This window comes from Citrus clementina, unplaced genomic scaffold (genome assembly GCF_000493195.1).
Source record: "Citrus clementina cultivar Clemenules unplaced genomic scaffold, Citrus_clementina_v1.0 scaffold_6, whole genome shotgun sequence".
NCBI classification, from domain to species: Eukaryota; Viridiplantae; Streptophyta; class Magnoliopsida; order Sapindales; family Rutaceae; genus Citrus; species Citrus x clementina.
Genome location: NW_006262139.1, coordinates 7,559,944 through 7,581,393, shown reverse-complemented (window position 1 = coordinate 7,581,393; position 21,450 = coordinate 7,559,944). Strand labels below are relative to the sequence as shown.

The 21,450-nt window shown below is 32.5% G+C and overlaps 1 protein-coding gene across 1 annotated transcript; it reads right to left on the bottom strand.

The window, feature by feature from the left end:
- Window positions 1–16,753: 16,753 nt before the first annotated feature.
- On the bottom strand, window positions 16,754–19,594 carry LOC112097268 (auxin efflux carrier component 5). The gene is made up of 5 exons (XM_024182357.1): window positions 18,885–19,594; window positions 18,703–18,788; window positions 18,281–18,438; window positions 17,015–17,091; window positions 16,754–16,879 (listed from the first exon to the last, which is right to left on the bottom strand). Exons 1-5 carry the CDS (start codon window positions 19,532–19,534, stop codon window positions 16,807–16,809), a joined length of 1,044 nt encoding a protein of 347 aa, XP_024038125.1. The 5' UTR covers window positions 19,535–19,594; the 3' UTR covers window positions 16,754–16,806.
- Window positions 19,595–21,450: the final 1,856 nt, after the last annotated feature.

Genomic DNA, 21,450 nt, shown 5'->3' with positions numbered 1-21,450 from the left:
TACTTGATGTCATTCCTGCCTAGTGTAATCTTATCATGTTGTTAGGATTTCATGGGGTGTCTGTTCAATTGAAGTACAGGTTAGAGCTTGATTTTGTTGCTCCTAAATAAGCTGGAAAGAGTACATGCACACAGTATTTCATGTGCGATTCATATATGGGCTGTGACCAGGAATGTCAGAGAAGCAGGGGAAGAGTGAAGAAAAACTTGTCTGCCTTTACAATAGTCTCTGATTTAATTGCTGTATTTTGTTACTCTATGAACTCTTGATGTGTGTGCTATGATGACTTGATTGAATGCACATGAACATGTTTTAGCAAGCTTGATGCAATGTTGCATATTAGTTTTTTGTCGGGAATACAAACATTTTTTACCTGGAGTTTTCAAGGCTTGTTTTTGCCTGAGAATAGCAGGAGTTGCATGGGAGTTACAGGGTTATTTTTCCCTGGGACTCGCACTTATGTTTGCTAGATATGTAGTATGGCTTTCTTTTCGCTTGAGAATAGCAAGGTTAATTTCTGCCTGAACATTTTTCTGAGAATACATAGCTTATTTCGCTTGAGAATTTATTTTTGCCTCAGAATATCATGACTTATTTTTGTCCGAAAATTTAGAGGTTTCTTTTTGCATCGAATTAATAGGCTTATTTTTTTCTGAGAATTGCAAGGCTTTCGTTTTCCCTGAGAATAATTTTTGCTTAAGAAATTACGGGACCTTTTTTCTTCCCCATTTTGCCTGAGGATAATAACATTGCTTTTTTTTTTTTCTTCTTCTTATGAGAACGGTAAGGCTTATTTGCCTAAGAATGGTATGTTGATTTTACTGAAGTTTTCGAGGTATTGTTTATTTTTTCCTTGTTTCGAAAAGTGTTATTTTATTTTTCGCCAAGGAAAAAAGAATATGCAACTATGCAATTCCAAGGAAGAAAAACCACTATTGGGAGTCTTTCCACCATGCATTCATCACTTGCAGATGTACGGGAAAATGGTCAAAGTTCCCTTTATGTTTTTAGTAAAACAATAAAGGGGAATGCATCAGAAGAAGAAACAGCAGCAGCATTGCTATCTTTAATGGCTTGAATAGTAGTAAAACAATAAAGGCAAATGCATCAGAAGAAGATGCAGGAGCAACATTGTTATCTTCAATTGGCTTGAGTAGCAGTAGCAATAAGAAGCAGTAACAATACTTAATTCTCACAAAATCAAACCAACGAAGGCACATTCCTGAAAGTAATAAAGAAACAACAAGGGATCACATATCATATGCAGCCCATATTGGAGAATTATAACAATCAAGTAATTTCTTTATTAAAACAACTCAACTTAATATTTATTACTCTTTTTTTTTTATTACACCAAAGAAGATTGCTAACTTCTTGATACATAAACCAAAGGGGAGAGAGGTTATTTATGCATGAAACAAATCAATCACGACCACATATTACTTTATTATTCTCAACTACACATCTAAACACCACAAATCTTACTTACCAAACCTATTAGCATAAATCTTACCTACCACCTAGGCTCATCTAACTTAGAAAGTTTAATGAGATGGTCAACTACACATCTAAACACCACAAATCTTACCAAATCTATTAGCATAAATCTTACCTACCAGGCTCATCTAACTTAGAAAGTTTAATGAGATGGGCTAGACTTTGTGTTCTTTTGACTAGGCTAGAAAACATGTTTATGATACAATGCCCTTTTTAAACTTGTTTTATGACACCCAATAAAATTCTCAACTTAAAGAAGTCTTTTTACTTTGTGATTTGACATACTTTGCTTGTACTTCATTTCTTTTAATGCACTCTTATATGAAATGGTAGTGATGATTAATATGTTTACTTCGATCATGGAGACAGTATTCTTAGCTATGACAATTGCTGATTTGTTATGGAGGAAAATCTCCTTAGTTTCTTCTTGTGACAAACCCAACTCTTTCAGTAAATGTCTTAGCCAAATTGCATGACAAATACTTGATTCTTTAGCTAGATTGCATGAGAAATACTTTATGTAAGAACAATTATGTACTTAGCTTCACAGGTAGAAAGTTTAACAATAGGTTCCTTCTTCGACATTCATGTGAAAGTAAAATCTCCCATAAAGAGCACAAATCTTGTGATCCTCTTTCGATCATCTACATCTCCACCCCAATCGCTATCACTATATCCAGCAAACTTATAGTAAAATCTAAAGACCACTCATTTTAAAGCTATAAAAAAATTCTTCACTATATCAAAGGTACAACTGATTTCAGTTTGTTATACTCATTCTCTAAAGACTACAAGCTTGTTGAATATAGCAATAGCAATAGGGTGGAAATGTAGATGATAGAAAGAGCATTACAAGATTTTTGTTCTTAACAAGAGATTTTGCTTTCACATGAATGTTGAAGAGCAACCTCTTGTTACACTTTCTACTTGTGAAGCTGAGTACATAGTTGTTATATCAAGTATTTGTCATGCAATCTGGCTAACAAAAATTATTGAAAGAGTTAGATTTGTCACAAGAAGAACCTATGAAGATTTTCATTGCGAACAAATAAGCAATTGCCTTAGCTAAGAATCTTGGAAAAAGAATCTTGTTTTCCATGATCGAAGTAAGCATATTGATACTCGCTATCATTCCATACGAGAGTGCATAAAAAGAAAGAACATACAAGTAAAGTGTGTCAAATCACATGATCAAATTGCTGATATCCTTACCAAGCCACTAAAGCAAGAAAACTTCTGGAGGTTGAAAACTTTATTGGGTGTTATAAAACAAGTTTAAGGAGGGTGTTGGATCATAAACTTATTTTTTGTCCAAGTCCAAAAAACACAAAGCCTAATCTATCTCATAGAACTTTCTAAATTAGGTAAGTTTAGATGGTAGGTAAGATTTGTGGTAGCAGTTTTGGTAGACAAGATTTGTCGTGTTTAAATGTAAGGTTGAGATTAATGTAGTAGGTAAAGCGATGTGTGGTTGTGATTAGTTTGTTTCATGTATAAATATCTCATTTCCCCTTTGGTTTATGCACTAAGAAGTTAATGATCTTCTCTAGTATAATAAATAAATAAATAAGAGTTTAATAAGTGTTGAGTTGAGTTGTTTTAATAAAAGAGTTACCTCATTGTTATAATTTTATCGAGCTAGTAATCAGTGCTCCATATAGTAGCTTATCAAATCGAAGAGCTCAACAATAGAAACATGATGCCACAAAAATTGGCCCGATCGGAGTCTGAGCGCACCATCAATCACTGCCGGAAGTTTCTATAGTTAGTTAGAGTCAACTCATCGAGTTGAGTCAAGATAAAGTCGAGTTGAGCCGAACCTGTGTTTGTTAACCAAGCTGAAGCTAGTTTGACTAGCCACAGAGCCACACCCAGTTGACTATGCCATTGAGCCATTGATCGGGCCGTTGACGTTAACTGAGAGAAAGTTTGACTGTAACACCCTAGGCGAATCCCACATCGGCAAAGCACGGGAGAGATGCTGGGTTTATAAGGGGTGATCCACATCTTAATTGGCAAGACGCGCTTTGGGGTGTATGGGCGCCCCAAGAACAAATCCGTGCGGGCCTTGTTAAGGCCCAAAGCGGACAATATCTTGCCAGGTCTGGGTTGGGTCATGACATTGTGGTATCAGAGCGGCTCCGCGTGTCCTCTTGAGCGATGGTGGGGCAAACCTCAGCGAGGACGCTGAGTCCCCAAGGGGGGGGGTGTATGTAACACCCTAGGCGAATCCCACATCGGCAAAGCACGGGAGAGATGCTGGGTTTATAAGGGGTGATCCACATCTTAATTGGCAAGACGCGTTTTGGGGTGTATGGGCGCCCCAAGAACAAATCCGTGCGGGCCTTGTTAAGGCCCAAAGCGGACAATATCTTGCCAGGTCTGGGTTGGGTCATGACATTGACTGTTGACTTTGACTGAAAAATTAAATTTTTGGTCTGAGTCCTTCTCAAGGTTTTTCGAAGTTTTGAATTCATCCGTACATTTAGAACCTCCAAATTCTCAATTAATTTGTGAATTATGGCAAATGGTGGCATGATGTTATTCCAAGTTCTACACTTAAAGGAAAGTAAATTTGACTACTGCAGTATAAAAACGAAGGCTCTATTAAGTGCACATAATGTATGGTAAGTCAAGAAAAAATATTTTATTATCTCAGAAAATAAAGCTACTTTAATTGCAATGCAAAAGGAGAATTTGAAGGACTTGAAAATGAAAGAGAACAAACCAAAATATCTCATCTTTAAATCATTATATGAAGATACTTTCAAAAAGATTATTGGTGCCCTCTCCTAAAAAAGAAAATATGGGAGAAGCTAGAGGCCTTTTCCAAAGGAACAAAACAAGTTAAGAAGGTTTGTCTCTAAACATTAAGAGAAGAATTTGAATCACTACATATGAAGGCATTTGAATCAATTTCAAATTATTTTACTTGAGTTGTGACTGTTACTATTGAATTAAAAAGAAATGGTGAAGAGCTAAATGAAGTAAAGATCATTAAAAAGATACTTCATTCAGTGGATTCAAACTTTGACCATATTATTGTGACAATTAAGGAAATAAAATATTTAAAGGCTATAACGATTGAACAACTTCAAAGAAGGTTGCAAGCCTATGAAGAAAAAAAAAAGAAGAAGTATGAGATCAAAGAATAAATCCTCAAGATGGATGTCAATCTAAAGAAAAAGAAAAAAAGCTCTGACAATGACAAAAGACAACATGTCCAAGGTAGAGATCGAGGATGAGGTAGAAGTCGTGGTCATGGACGACGTTGAAATTTCAACGACAACTCCAATCATGGAAAAAGGAGATAGCTCAACTAAAGGACGAGTAGAGGCAATCCAAAATCGAGGTATGACAAATCTCAAGTACAGAGCTGTAATTGTCAAAATTTTGTTTATTATACTTTAGAATATAGAGCTCCAAGTACCAAAATGAATGAGAAAGTGAATTATGTTTAAGAGAAGATGATATACTTTTACTAGCACGCAATGACACTAGTAAAGGTAAAAAAATATATGGTATCTTAACACAGGTGCTAGTAATAACATGAGTGAAAACAGAAGTATGTTCATGAAAATAAATGAAACTGCGAATAGTAATGTCGCTTTTGGAGATAATTCGGAAGTACCACTGAAGGGCAGAGGTATCATTTTTTTTGTGTAAAAAATGGTTGCCACCAACTAATTTCAAATGTTTACTATATGCCAAGTATGAAAAGTGACATTTTGAGTTCAGGCCAACTCTTGGAAAAAGTCTATGATATTTATTTAAAAAATTATAGTGTTTTTCTATGAAATAATAGAGGAAACCTAATTATGAAGGTGAAATGTTGAAGAATAGAATGTTTTCTTTAAATATTTTGAATGATATCGTAAAGTGTCTCAAGGCTTGTCATAAGGATCCAACCTGCAATCGGCATCTTCGATATAGACATCTCAATTTTGGAGGCCTAGAGCTACTATTAAAGAAGAATATGGTGAAACACTTATCTTCAATGAATCATCTCAATCAATATTGTGAAGAATGTTTACTTGGAAAGTAGTTTAGGAAGAGCTTTTTAAAGAAGTCAAACTAAAGAACTCAGAAGCCACTCGAGCTTATTCATACTGATATGTGCAGACTAATCAAGCCGAGCTCCCTTGGTGAAAGTAATTGCTTCTTTCTATTGATATATGATTTTTCAAGAAAAAACTAGGGTGTACTTTTTGAAGCAAAGATTAGAAGTTTTTGAAACTTTTAAGAAGTTCAAAGTTATAATGGGTAAAGAAAGTGAACACTAAATTAAAGCTATGAGATCTAATTGAGGAGGAGAATTCACTTCCAAAGAACTCCAAGAGTCTTGTGAAGCAAATAGAATTCAACATCTTTTGACTATTCCGTGATCCTGCCAACATTATGGCATAGCAGAAAAAAAGAATAGAACCATCCTCGACATGGCAAGAACCATGCTCAAAAGCAAGGGATTGCCTAAGGAGTTTGGGTAGAAGCTGTTGTATATGTAGTCTACTTATCTAATAAACCTCTAACAAGAAATGCATGGGGCAACCACAAGTAGCATAGAGTGGTAGAAAACTGGGCATCTCCTATCTAACAATTTTTGGAAGCATAGCTTATGTGCGCATACTAGGTAAGAGAAGAGCTAAGCTAGATGACAAAAGCGAGAAGTTCATCATCATCGGCTATGACAACTCCAAAGGATACAAAATGTACAATCCAAACAATATAAGGATTGTGATTAATCGAGATGTAATTTTTTATGAACAACGAGAATGAGATTTTGGCTCTAATACAAATGACTTCAACTTTTACCCCTTTGAAAAAGATAAGTAGATATCAAAGAAGATGAGCAAACATAGAAGGACCAACCAGGAGAACAACGAGAATCCATAATTCCCCCTACCATACCAGTACCAAGCACTCATGGAAACTCACCACCATCATTTTTAGAGGAGAAAGATGTGACACGCACTACAAGTTTACAAGATCTCTATAACGTAACTGAGAGACTTGATAATCTCACTCTCTTTTGCCTCTTTGCTGATTGTAAGCCAGTCAACTTCCAAGAAGCTGTGCAAGATGAGAAATGAAAAATCGCAATGGATGAAAAAAATGAAAGCTATTATGAAGAATGACACTTGGAAACTTGCTACTCTTCCCAAAGGTCATAAGGCGATCAATGTCAAATAAATGTACAAGACGAAGAAACATACCAAAGGTGAAATTCAAAAGCATAAGGCGAGGCTAATCACAAGAGGGTATAATAAAAAAGTTGGCATTGATTATGATGAGGTATTTGCTCCTGTTGCCCTACTAGAAACTACAAGATTAATTATTTTATTAGCAACCCAAAAGAAGTGGAAAAGTTTTTAAATGGATGTGAAGTCTGCTTTGTTAAATGGATTCCTTGAACAAGAAGTCTACATTGAACAACCATTAGGCTATATAGTAAAAGGACACGAAGACAAAGTTTTGAAATTGAAGAAAGCTCTTTATGAGTTAAAGCAAGAACCAAGGGCATGGAATAACAGAATTAATAAGTATTTTTAAGAGAACAACTTCACCAAATGCCCATATGAACATGCTCTTTATGTCAAAAGCAAAGATGGAGAAATTTTGATTGTTATAATTCTCCAACAATCCACTCATCATGAACCTTTATTTATAAAACAAGAACAAACAAATGATAGTTACAAGTGATTGACTAAATCCCACAGGACATGACCCTCCATCATTCTCCATGACTCATGTATGTGCCTATGAGATAATACATCCAAGATTAGTATAATTATTATTAATGTTCTAAATAATGATTTACTTAAAAAATTAAATAAAAATGTAATTATTTAAAAATAATGACTTCCTTTTCATCAAGAAAAATCACTGGATAATAAAGAAAAAAATTTAACAAAACTAGTAGAAAATTATAATTCGACATTCGAAAAGCATAATCAATACATTTGTGCACACAAAAACCTGATCTTCAAAAGAAATCTATTATAGTACTGCATCAGAATAGAAATAGATTGCAATAAAGACGTAATTTTATTGTTGAGATCTACAAAAGAAATCTATTGAAAACAGAACATAAGATTTTATTACTGGTCATTATACCAGCAATTGGTAATGACCTCTCACCAAATTTCTATGCACGAAGATATTTTATGGAAACAAAATTTCTCACCACTCAAAACACCAATTAGGAAAGCAAATAAATGATCGAGCAAACAAAAAGAAATGATCCCAATGGAAGAAAAAAAAAAAATGCATGCTGCATGCACAAACATATATCACTGTAAAACAAAATTGGAATTCTAATAATTATACCCTAAATGTTGTTAAATATGCATAATTAATTTATTTTCTGGGGAATTATAATAAATATAAAAATCATATGACAAATAAACTAATTCAAAATGATATACTAATTTAAGCTACAAAGCATACCAATGTAGCCACACAGAAGTGTTCACCCGCTTCTTCATAATCTGAAGCTGTAATAATAGTCTGGAGATCCAAACAAAACCATTTTCTTGAAAAAACTTGTGTGCGGCATAAGCCAAAGCATTTCAACTCTTGCAACCTAAAACCAACTTACACAATTTAGTAAAGAGAGACATTAAATAAGCAATAAGTCATGTAACCACTCAACAATAGTCAATCACTTTTCTTTCCCCCAGTTTTTAGGTCACCCATTGTTCCAGCTTCTATCTTAATTCAAAACTTACACTAAGTCTGGTAAGCTTAAAACTGACATTCATTATGCTCAAAACAAATTTAGAACTTGAATGCAAGTCTTTTCAACTATTCTGCCCAAATCAGAAATATATTGAACTATAAGAGACTTCTTGATAAAACCAAGAAAAAAGAAGCCCTGATTCTATATTTTCTTCGAGCAGCTACCATCATCCAAGAACAGTAGCCGCGATCTTCAAACGGAGCTGTCGGTTACCACGTCAGCAAGTAGGATGCCTGTGCCTCCAGCCGTGAACTGCCGTACCACCGATCCGTTGCCACCGTTTGAACGGCAGTCCAAGCCGTTGCCTCGCCATTCTCGCACTGTACACCGCGTCTTACATCAGAGAAGGCAACTCAAGCCGCCAGCCGCGAGCACCACGCGCCACCATGCTGCCTGGATCGCGAGATCCAATCCAGCTGTATGTAGTAGCAGCACACCACTGCAACGCTGGCCATGGAGAAAGCATTGTTTAGTAAATAACTGGCAAGACGCATACAAGGGCATGGGCTGTTTGGGTTAGTTTTTACTTTTTCTTTTATTTTAAAATAAAAGGTAAGTGCAAATTCTAATTTATTTTTACTGTTTAGATGATTATAGTAAAAGATTTTTCTTTAAAATATAAAAATGAAATTTAAAAAGGAAATGACAAATCTTCCAACTTTAGCTTTGAGTCAGACAAAACAAGAGAGCCAACCAAAAAAATATATTCATCGTCAAATGATAACATAATAGCAAAGACAAGTTTATACAAGTTGTTACAAATTAAAAAAATTATAAAATAATACATTAATCCAAAGTAACATAAAAACACTAGCATAAACTTAATTAAAAAAGAACTAACATAAAAATACTAACACAAAATAGTTTCTAAATTTCATATGTCATCTTGTTGATCCTTCAACCACTCAAGTTGATACTCTGGCTCACTCAAAGTAACACAAGTCTCTCAATTTGCCTTTTTTTTTTGTTTTTTTGTGAACAAACGAATGCCCAACTTGAATAGAGGAGACATTGGTTGGCATCCTGGAAGTGTAGCTAACTTGTTAAGAGCCTCCTGAATACTACAACCGGGAGGATCAGTACGTATATATGAATCCTTGTTCTTAACTGCCTCACAAAGTTCATCAAGTTGTTTGGTCAACTTAGATCAAATAGATCTTTTCCTGTTAACTTTCTTTAATTACTTTCTCCTTGGTGGAATCTTTTCCAAATAGTCACTACATCCTATTTCATCATGGTTGACTTCTTCAGAATTTGCACTATCCACCGGAGCAATGTTATCTTCAATAATATTTTCAAAATTAGAATGATTGTATAAAAGAGGTGTTACACCAGAAGTTGTTGCCCAAGCTCTTGCTTCTGTTGTTGTAACATCACGAACTAATTCATCAAACATAAAAGCATGGTCTATGTCCTTAATCCAAAATTTTGCAGCTTCTGGGTGTTTCTGTTATTATAATTGTAGAATTAACGACATAAAAATGTAATACGTGAATTAAACTTAAAATAACTTGAATTTAAATAACCTACTTGTAACTTTGCCTCTCACCATTCATTTGTAGCTTCTGTTGTTTGTCTCTCCACATTCCAACCTAACCCTATTTCTCCCCTTACTAATGCATCTCATATCTGCCAATCTTTCTTCACAATATCCCAACGGTGTTCCTATGTTGCTTTCAATCATAATCTTCATTGGTTGCCGCTGTGAAATTTTCTATAAATTTTTTCCAACCTTACTTATTTAAATGTGTTCCACTTCTATTACCAGCTTTTACTTGCTCCACAACCAAATTAACCCAAATTTCATGTGATTTTGAATCCGAAATAGCTTTGGATTTACCTTGGGAGACACCAACAGTTGCCATCTAATTCTAGCTAAGGGTAACAGATATTCATCAATAGACATATCAACAACACCAAATAAGAGCAAGAATAATAGAAAATCAATAAACACAAAAGAATATAAAACAATTTGGCAATAACTGATGCCACAACTACCAATATCTTCAAAATATTAAATATTAATTGTTGTAACTTTAATTTTAGTTACTTGTTATTACACATGCATGTCATATAATATGAAGATCAAACAATATTCTTCATTCTGAACAATTCGAACTAAATGCAATTCCTCACTTTGCATTATGAACAATAACACTTCTATATGCCCACATGAATAAAAACTCATGTGAAATAAACAAAAACTTTATAAATTAACAATACAAAATTAATTAAATTTAATTCGGTAACTTAACTTCTACTCCATATTCCACCAATTCGCAAAACATTATTCTTCGTTCCAAGTCAACTTTATAAATTTACTTCAAAAAATAATTAAATAAAGCATAATCGAATGGACAAAGAATCAAAGCATTATATTACAAAAAATATTCTTACTTGAAAGAAGATTGGTGTTGTGATTGTGCTCCTTTTGTTGTTTTTTTTTTTTTTTTGGGTTGAACAACGAAGAGGCAAAACAAGAAAAAATATGTAAGAAATAGGGTTTAAGGGTTTGGATATGGATGAAATATTTTTTGTTCCTTTATTATTTTAAGGTTAGTTTAGGAAGAATTATGAAAAGTGTAATAAATGAGAAAATAACTTCTCAAAAGGTCTTTTGCGAAAACTTAGAAATCATGGCTTCTACCAAAAGACCTTTTAGATTAAAAAAATGACTTTTGGTTTGACACCCAAATAGCTTCAAAAGACTTTTTTTAATTATAAAAGCCAAAAAAGAACTTAATTAAGCTAACCCAAACAGGCACTATAAATATTCATATATACATCTGCATCTTAGCATACATAAACTTTTTAAACTTCATCTGCGAGGGATACTGAACAAGAAGAATCATAAAAAACGTAAGAAAAGAAGAGAGAGAACATTAGCAGACTAGTTTCTTAACAGCGAGGGAAAGGGAGGGGCCACAATGGGAGAGGGAGTTGAGAGCGACTCCAGGGGTGGAGTATAATAGTAATGAGGCTTTCAAAGACCTCGCCGTTCAAGTTAACGATGATTAAAAATAATTAAAAGTTGATTTGTAGGATAAATAATGGTTAATTTTGTTCGTTAATTTAATTTTATGGTTTCTGTAGAAAGAGAGCAGGGAATCGATTTTGGAAGGACGGAGAAATGACGAGCCAAAAAATTCTAGGTATTGAATTTATAGTGACAATATTTTAACAATAAAGAACGCCACAATTAGGTTTGGGGAAATTGAAAAAATAAAATTACTTTTTTGAATAGTATCAGTACTTGGTCATGATACTATAGTATAAATGATCGCGCTGACACTTATATGTAAAAGGTGCTAAAATCTGCTTAAACTTTTTTATTAGTATCAGAAACTTAATATCAATGTTTCTCATTTTTTTTAGTAGTGCACGACTTAAAAATATGTCCACATATAAAAAAAATAAAGTTAGGGTACCTGCAATAGAGAATGAATTTATATATATATCAATTATAGTTGTTCAACAAAATATGTCAAATAATTTATTACATAATACCTCCTATTCTCATTAATGTTTAAGTATTAATGGTTTTGCAATTAAATTCATATGATATAAATTATTATAAGACCTTATGGAATATTTTCATATAAAGTATCACTACAAGAAAACTGATAATAGATGACAGATAACTTATGACAGATTCTAGGTAAATCGGCTTATATCATAAAATTATGATAGACTTGTGACATAATTTTCAATCACAGATTAATGATGGTTTTATGATAGAATTATTTTTTATCATGGATTAATGATGGGTTTGTGATAGAATTATTTTTTTATCATGAATTAATGATGGTTTTATGATAGAATTAGTTTTTATCACAAATTATTATTTTTTACTTAACCACCTGTTGACTTATAATTCTTTACTTAATATGTGAACAATTACACTATATAATTTCTAAAGTATAAAATAAAAAGGTGAACCCTAAATCTAACCTAATTAAACGCACTACTTGTTAAGTTGTTGTTGCCACTCCCCTGTTGCTCTTCGATTTCACTACTGCTCTACCGTCATCAAGCTTTAGCCACAGACTACCAAATTGGCCACCATTCTGTACGTCGTTGACTTGTTGCCGCCACTCATCTTGGTCATCGTTGTCGCTCCTTTACCATCACTTTAAGCTTCAACCTAGCTAGCCGTTGTTGCTTTGCCACCACTGTTAGTTTACCGCTGAGATTTATACCATTCCTCAACAGCCTTCCAGAATTTTCCTCTCACACTTTCCACACTCACTATTCTCCTTCTTCACTAACATCACTTGCGAGAACGAGATACCGAAGGAGTTGCTTCAGTAAAACCGAAGCAGTGGAAGTTTTATTGATGGCTAAGAGTACCGTTCTTGTCACCGGCACTGGTGGTCGAACCGGTAATTTTTTACCTTTTGCTTGTTTTTAATTATGTGATTATCCAAATTAATTATCATTTTTTAAGCTTGCTATAAAATCCTATATCTCGTGATCATTTTTCGCTGGCGTTAGAGTGCATAAGCTTTTCTTAATTCTAAAATTTCAAATCTGATGATTACAATTGAGTTGATGAATTAGGAGCCTATGTTTAATTGTCTGTTTAGTACATGACTGCAAAACAGTGACTAAGCAAAACTGCTTCCATCAATTGAAATTTGGCCAACATGAGCTTGTTAGTTACCCACTCAACAGTATGAGATTTTTTTTTCCTTTTTCTTGATTTTGTGCTGAATTTTTGATGAGGTAAAATTACAATTAGGCTCTAAATATGTAGGCAGGTTACAAGCCTAGAATTGGTGTTGTTGGTTGAGATAAGCTAGTCAAAGTTGGTTGTTTGGTTTCCATTTCATTGGTTGATCAATTCAACTGGATCTGGATGCCATTGCTTTTTATGACTTTATGATCTATTTTTGTTTCCTCACACTGGTCTATTGTTGTGGCTTCCTTTGCATTTTTAGCTAGCTTGCTGATTTTGATGAATTCACATTCACTAAAAATAATTTTAATCCATTGAGTATGTACATTTTGCTCATTCCATAAAAGTGAAATCAGTTTAAATGATTAACAAGCTTGTTACATGGTGAATTTTAAGGGATTATAAAAAAAACTACATATTCTTGTAATTTTACATCTTTCTTATATTTTGCTTTCTTAAAAATATTGGTTATCTCTTCTCTCTTTCAGCACATGTATGAAAATATTAGTATTATTGGTTATTGCTTATATTCTTTTTTTAATGTTATCTTTTTTTTTTCCTTTTTTTCTCATGTCTCTGTGTGATGAAACTATTGCTACTACATATACAATTGGAAGTACATTGACTGGCTTAAATTAGCCGAAGAATTCTTTAAGTACTAGATATAAAATAGTAGCTTAATGTTATTAATATATATTTTCTTTTTGATGTAATGCTTTCTTTTCTACCCCCCCCCCCCACACCCCCAAATGAGATTTTGTTTGAGTTTAGGGGTTAACCTACTTGATTGAGTAATAATATGATGAAAAATTTGCGGCTTCAGCCTTTTCATAATTGGAGAGGTATACATACACACTGACACAATTTTATGTAGTGGAATTTTTCTGTTAATATTTCCATAAAATATTTAGTGTTAATAGATGCCTAGATTACTATATTTGATGCCCACATGTATTGCAGCATCTTAATTTTCCATATTCTCCTTGGTGTTTGAATTAATTTAGTTCACAGGAAGTTTGCAGGTCACTTTGTAAGTTTCAATTTTCGTTGAGAGTGCTATTGAAAGATGGTATTGTTGCTGAAATATTTACAGGAAGTCTTGCTAGAAATCTTATTGTTGGAGTACTTGCATTAATCTTTGGAAGTTTTGTTGGGTAACTTGGCTTGGTGGCCGGAATTCTTATTGCTTTTTTTAGAGTTTGATTGGAATTTGACTGCAATTTTATACTTTGGGATGACTTTTTCAATTTGGGATGTTTTATTATGTATTGGTGGAGATCACATTGGATATTAGATGTATTTTTTAAAATTATTTTTTGGATTGAATGAATGTTAATTGATATTAATTTTTTTATGATATTTGTTTTATTAATTAATTAAATTTGTAAACAAGAATTCATCAATAAATTATAATTATAATATAATTTTAGAAAAAAATCAAAACTTTATGATGGAAAAAGCCATCATATATTCTATCATAAATAATTTCCTGCCAAAATTGAATAATAAATTTTCAAATAATAATTGAATTTCCCACTAAAAATTTAAAAAAATGGCGCGAAAATTTAAATAAATTCAATTTTTAATTTAATTATTTTTTACATTAAAATATTGTGTGACGGATATATGACTATGAAATACTATTATGAATTCATGATGGAAAATATTCTGTCATAAATGACCAAATTCATGACGGAAAATTTAAGTAGTGTATCATTGAAATAGTTAATTACACCCATTTCAATGCTATTTTCATTTATTAATTATTTGTTACTTTTTAATTAATCTATTATTTATCCACTGTATTAAATGAAAAGTAGAAATTAAAACAGTTAAATCCAAGGTCCACAACAACCCAATTATCATTGTTGTAAAATCTTATACACTGTAATTTTAATTTGACTATTTTACCTTTCTAATATAAATGACCAAATTATTGAAAACACATATTTTTGAGCCATAAGTTTAAATAATTAATGATGATTTAATTATTCAAATTTCTTCCTTATTTGAAAATATTAAAAATTATATAAATTTTTTATAGCTATTTTTTTTGAGGTAGGTTGCCTTTACACAACTTTAGAGGTGGAAATAGGGATGACAATTGTACCCGCAAACCCGCAAATTCGTCCAAACCCACCCGCCAAAACCCGCCCGCTGCGGGTAATTTTATTTGTTGCGGGCGGGTTTAGTATTATAAACTAAAACCCGCACATGGATGCGGGTGGGTTTGGTATTAACCTTATATCCGGTGGATACCCGCATGGATATCTACCAAACCCGCAATATTTTTTCCAAATATTTTTAATTTAATTTTAATCTAAAAATGTATAAAGAAAATAATGTCATTATTCAAATTACCAAATAGCCAAAGGCTCAAAGTTGTGTATGAGAGTATGTGGCCCATCTCTCATTCTAAAGTTATAACCTAAAGAAAACTAAAGGCATTTCCCTTCGAATTAGTATTTGAAAATATTAATCTTAATTATTATTATAGGCATTGTGTTGGATGGGTGCTTATAGTGGTGAATGAAATGAATATCTTCTCTTGGAGCTTGTTTTAAATGATAATATGAAATGTAATCATTATTTTTAGATACTAGTTTGTGTTTTTAAATGAATTTGTGTAATTTATACTTAAATTTGAGAATTTGTGTTGGATTAATGTGGAAATTTTAATTTTTCATTTACATTATTTAAATATAAAATTGAGTGTGTTATATGGAATTTGAGGTTATTATTATAAATTTATATATTAAACATTTGTGATTTTAAATACGGAAACCTGCAAAAAATCCGCCGGGTACTATTGCGGGTTTGGTAATTGTTAAAACCCGCTGCGGGTTGCGGGTGGGTTTGGTAATTCAAATTTTGTGCGGGTTTGGGTTTGGTAATGGCAAACCCGCTGCGGGCGGTGCCCATTGCCATCCCCAGGTGGAAATATCACCATCCTTAATGAAATAACACATAATAGGTGCTATCCTTGCGAAATAACCGCCAAACTAATTGAAATGAAGAAACCAAATTAATTTGTGAGAAAAGATTTATGATTTCACAATAAACTTTAAGCTCTTCGCTATAAATATACTGGAAAACAAGACCGTTCTCCTAATCTTTGAGATATTAGACCGATTTCGAACAGATATTTGTCAAAATGCCATAAAAAACCAACATTGTTCTCCTAATCTTATCATTTGTTTGTATCTTCTTGGTCTACGATATTATTTAGTACTAAGGTTTTGTATTTTTTAAATTACAGCTGTTGTGAGAAAAAATTTAATTATACAATAAAAGTTAAAAATGTGTAGTAAATATAGTTTTTAAGTAATAATTTAAAAAAATAGTAGGGATATAAAAATATTTTTATCAAGTGATAAATCAAATCGACTTAACTTTCAAGACATAATAGCTAATATTTACCAAAAACACTTTATTGTCATAACTTTTAAGGCATGGCTATCAAGCCTCAATACCACATAAGGCCATAATTAATCCGAGCAGAAAAGCTTAAATATAGGTGTGGTTCAATTCAATAAACTAATTAACAAGCTCAATGCAGAACAATCAAACCATGTATTTTAAAAAACTTTAGTGGCAGCATTGATTCTTCATTCATTTGATAAATTATAGCAATAAATCGGCCGAAGAAGTAATTAAATGAATGGAAGATATGGTAATTGTAAGTGTAAACAAGAGACAGGCACAGTTCCATAACTTTGCAGATACGAGATTAATTAATAACAAATATTGAACTAATTGAGTTCAATTTAATTTCCACTGTCTATGAAAACAAAAATGGAAATTAACCAAAAAGAGCAAATACAAAATAAGAGCTGCTGGGTTTTATCTCCCTCCCTTTTGATTCAAAAATGCGTCCATGCGAGGGTTAAAATTAATGTGCAAACTCCAGAATTGCATAATAAGCGATCGTCAAAGGAAGGGACACAATCATTCCGAAGATAACCCTGAATTTGTTTTTTCAAAAAAGAAAAAGCAATTAGAAAATAGATTACTGAAAGTTAATATGAAGTAGTACTTTTGAATTTGTTTTTATTTTAATAAAAAATTGGTAGAAATTATAAAGAGTGTGATCAACTTACGCAGTGCTAAGCACATCTGCGTGGAGTCCATATTCTTTAGCAAATATGAACGAAGTAATGGATTGTGGCAGTGCTGCCTGCAACATTATATAAACAAGTAAATATTTAGCATAGAGAAAATCCAATTAATTATTTTCCAAATTAACACAAGTTTAAGTTATTAATAAAGATAGAAACATGATACTATTATTTCTTCTAGAGTTTTTTACATTTAATTCAAAAGACGAAATGGGGTATGATTGAGTAGTTTTCAAGCAGTTTTATTTAATTATCACTTGAGTTCGAGTTCTGGAAAAATAACGGTTAAAAAAACTAATTTGAGGGTTAAAGAATTGCTTAGAATTTCACCAAAGTCCTCTCCCTTTTAAGAATATTAAGGCACACAGAAAAACATAATTCACAAGAGGACCTTATATATACAATATTTTCATAGATGTTCTTCTAAATTTAGACTTTCATTTATTTTAAAAGTTAGAGGTGTGGGTAAAGTTTAAATCATTTTTTAATTTCTTACCTTCTCCAAAAATTTAAATTAATTAAAGAATCTAAGATAAAAGACGATTTTATCTATAAATTCAGTTAAAAAGGTACAAACGATGATTTTACTTTCTATTTTTCATTTTAAAAGCAAAACAGTCTTTTATGTTAAATTCTTTAATGGTGACTAGCAAGATAACAAAAAATGGCTGATTAATATAAAATTAAAATTTGAGGTGATGCAGAGATATTATCATAAATTGGAGGATTTTTTTTTCATGTTTTTTACCTATTAGATCTTGCAGCATAAATTTCTCAATCAATGATCCAGGAATCACTATATATACACATGAAAAAAGTCAAGACAGGAAAAGCATACACCGAAATCACCAACATTGTTTTGGTATTGTTTGATAATAGCTATTAAAAGAAAAAAAAAAGAAAAAGAAATAATAATGAATAATTGTACCAACGTAATGTTGATCGAGTCTTCTACACAACTTAAAAAAGCATATATGCTTTAAGCATTAACATAAGATAAGGCCCCATAAGTGCACCTTATTCAATTCTTTAGTAGTGATCTTAATAATGATTCCTGGTAGAGGGGTTTCTAGTTTTGGACAGACTTTAATTTTATGTCATATAATACACTTATAGAACATAGAGCAATATCCTAGATCAAGGAAGATGTCAGGATCAGCATTTTGAAAATACATTATACGCAGCCAAATTGGTGCACTTGATGTGATTTTATAAAACAAAGTATATAAATTTTTTTTACTTAATTACCTGAATAATGGCAACACGTAAAACATCACCATGCAAGCCCATAGCAATAGCACCAATAGCCATTGCTGCTGGTCCTGCTATGAACTTTAATACCATTCCGAAAATAGTCAAGCTAGTTCCACATGCTATCAACTTTTCCTGTGAAGCCATGAAGATCCCTGCATAAAATCAAAATTCATGTAAGACATGCAATTAAATCATCTCATAATCTTAGCTAACTAATTACCCACATGATCAATTTTCACTAAGAGGGGCCAAATAAAGTGGTCCATAAAATTAGAACCCCTTAACACAATTCTGATGCGAGCAGCAGTTGTTATCTTACTTATACACCAGTTCAAAAAAATTTACCGGTTGAATTATTTAGTAAACTCAGGAAGTGCAAATATTATGTACATATAAAAATAGAAAGCTAAGCTCACCCATGCTAAACATGGCAGTGCCAGTCCCAGCTCTTGAGATGATCAATATAGACCCCTCCATGATGCTTGGCATCTCAAAATGCCACCTGCAATATAGTTATAATATTCACTTAATTAATTTATGGTAATTTTCAGCAAAATAGCTACCAAAATCTTGCGAAACATATGAATATATATATTACCTGTTTGACACAAAAGCCCATGCGATGCCAAAAATACATGCATATGCATTGGGGTTCATGGCAACTTTCAGCCACACAAGCTTCATCAAATACCAAAAATCTGGCCTTGAACTTGCCTCAGCATTAATAGTCCCCTCTAAATCTTTATCAACGTGAACGGCGCCGGCATCTGTAGTTCCTGCCCTTCGAATTTCCAAAACGAGCAATAGAACAGGAAGCCATACGATGGCTTGTATTACAGAAAATTGGACTACAAGATCAACAGCCATTTGGCCATACATAGCTTTCGCTAAAGGAACTCCAACAACAAGAGAACTTGTTAGAGTACACAAAGAGAAGCTTGTGATAGACCAACAATAGCTTCCCTTGCTGCTACACTTAGCCCATAAAGCTAACACAATTGCTATAATCAGCTTGGATAGAGCATCAGCTGCGATACATCGGTAGTTCCATTTGAAAGGATCAACATGAGCAGTGAATTCAACAGTGAAAAGAGGAAGTGTGAAATAGCAAACGAGTCGGTTTATGGCATCACACTGTTCTAGGGTGAAAATTCTCCACCATTTCACAGAGCCATAACCTAACATTAAAGCAACGTAGAGTGGCACCATGGCCACTACTACTTTGTAAACATCTTCCCAGCCAATCATTCTTAATTTCAGGGTTTTAAAACGTTGATGAATATTGATGATGAGAGAATTAAATTTCAAGTGCTTTTCTGAGTTGATGAACTAATAAGAATAGTATGTTGATTATTTATACATGCATCAAAGAACAACTAAAGGGTTTTTCTTTTATTTATTATTATTATATTGTCTTGCATGGTGGATGTATGTGATTCTATGCTATGGATTCTTAAAGAAATGACATAATAAGTTTTAATTTTATCAAGTGCATGCAAATGCTATGTTGTTTTCACAACTAGGGTTTGTATTTTCTAGTCAGCAATCTTCTATAGAATAAGGAATGAGGTCCAGCAATTATTCCACCCACCTTTGCAAATAGCGCTGATCGATATTTTTTTTCCTTTCTATTTATTGTTATATTATATTCTTACCATTATTACACCAAAGTGACACTTTAATCCATAAGGGGCCAGCATATTTTGCTTGTGTTATTTTGATAGTGACAACAAATCAATAATCGCTATAAGTTGATGACACCAATTACTTTTGTGGTTTTCTGCTTTCTATCTGGAATAAAGTTTTAAAATAAACTAGAGCAGAAGCATATCATGTGTGTTGCGTTACAATCTCAAGATATGTTTATAGTTTAGAAAGAAAATTTTTGGCTTGCTGATTTGTCCCCAAAAAAAGTAATTAGTACATGTGTTCGATTGTCCTAAATACTCTGTATATAGCATCTCTTGAAAACTTAAATGCCTTTTGTTACGCCTTTAATGTAGCTTGCCGCCTTAATTAAGAACAAAATTTGGCTAAACTTAGTACTTAAGTCATCCTAAAACCTTAACTTGAGACAGAAACACACGCCAAAAAGAAGAGAAGAGGAGAGAAAAAATATTAAAACAGAATGTCAGTATCTTCAATGAGGCTTTAGATTTATACTAGTCTACAAGTAATTGAAAAACTTAAGAGTGATATCGCTACATAATAAGGAATAGCCTTTGGTCTCAAAGAGAAATTGTTGAACTTCGTGCATCTTCAATTTATAATTAATGAGAAATCCAAAAGCATACCTTTTGATTCTCGAATTTGGAAGCGAATCACAATGAAATCATGTAAACTATCAATTTTACTATTTGTATTTTGGTCGAGAGGATAATCATGAAAAGAAAATCCTCCTTATATCAAATTGCAAGATCCCACTATTAATTTTACTATTTGTATTTAGTCGAGAGGATAATCATGAGAAGAAAATCCTGTCATTTTACATTATAAGAGCCCACTGCCTTTTTCTCTACCTATATTTTCTAATAAGTTTTAGGTTTTTCTCATGTCTCTCATGCATCCATTTTATTTATTATATATAAGTTCATGAGAGTGATATAATCGACCAAAATACTTTATAACTCTCCAGTTCCAATTAGACATACAACAATCATGTGGAATTCTATCTAAAAGAAGCTTCTAAATTATTTTTTATGTTGGGTCAATCCAACCCATCATAAACGTAAATTCTAGCAAAAATAAAAATATGTATGCTTCCATGCTAACACCTTAGTGCAGAGTTGGATTTTTTTAAATATGATTGCATGAAAAATTAATTTGAAGTTATTTTAATGATCATGCATATGTTTTATTTATAAAAGTACATGCTCTTATTACTTTTTTCAATTTCAGCTAAAAAAGATGATAATACCAAGATGCAAATTTTGAGTGCACTCTTTTCTAGGACTATATGTCATGTCAACAGCAAAAAGAATAAGTTCCAATTTTGCATCAACCTTTGCTCATTGCCTAAATACAACAATTCTGCCTATTCCAAGTCCATGAATTAATTCTTGGTGTGTGAACTAAAAATTCACTCAATTTATTCCTTCTTAAATGGCTCTTGTCGATCGAAATTAGAAATGCGGTATAACTGGCAAGAATTGGTTTCTTTATGT

Coding starts and splice junctions, on each gene's coding strand:
- LOC112097268 (XM_024182357.1), bottom strand. CDS start 19,534: ATGATTGGCTGGGAAGATGTTTACAAAGTAGTAGTGGCCATGGTGCCA. Junction 18,439..18,702: donor CACTGCCATGTTTAGCATGG/GTGAGCTTAGCT, acceptor GATTTTATGCAG/GGATCTTCATGGCTTCACAG. Junction 17,092..18,280: donor TACGTGTTGCCATTATTCAG/GTAATTAAGTAA, acceptor ATAATGTTGCAG/GCAGCACTGCCACAATCCAT.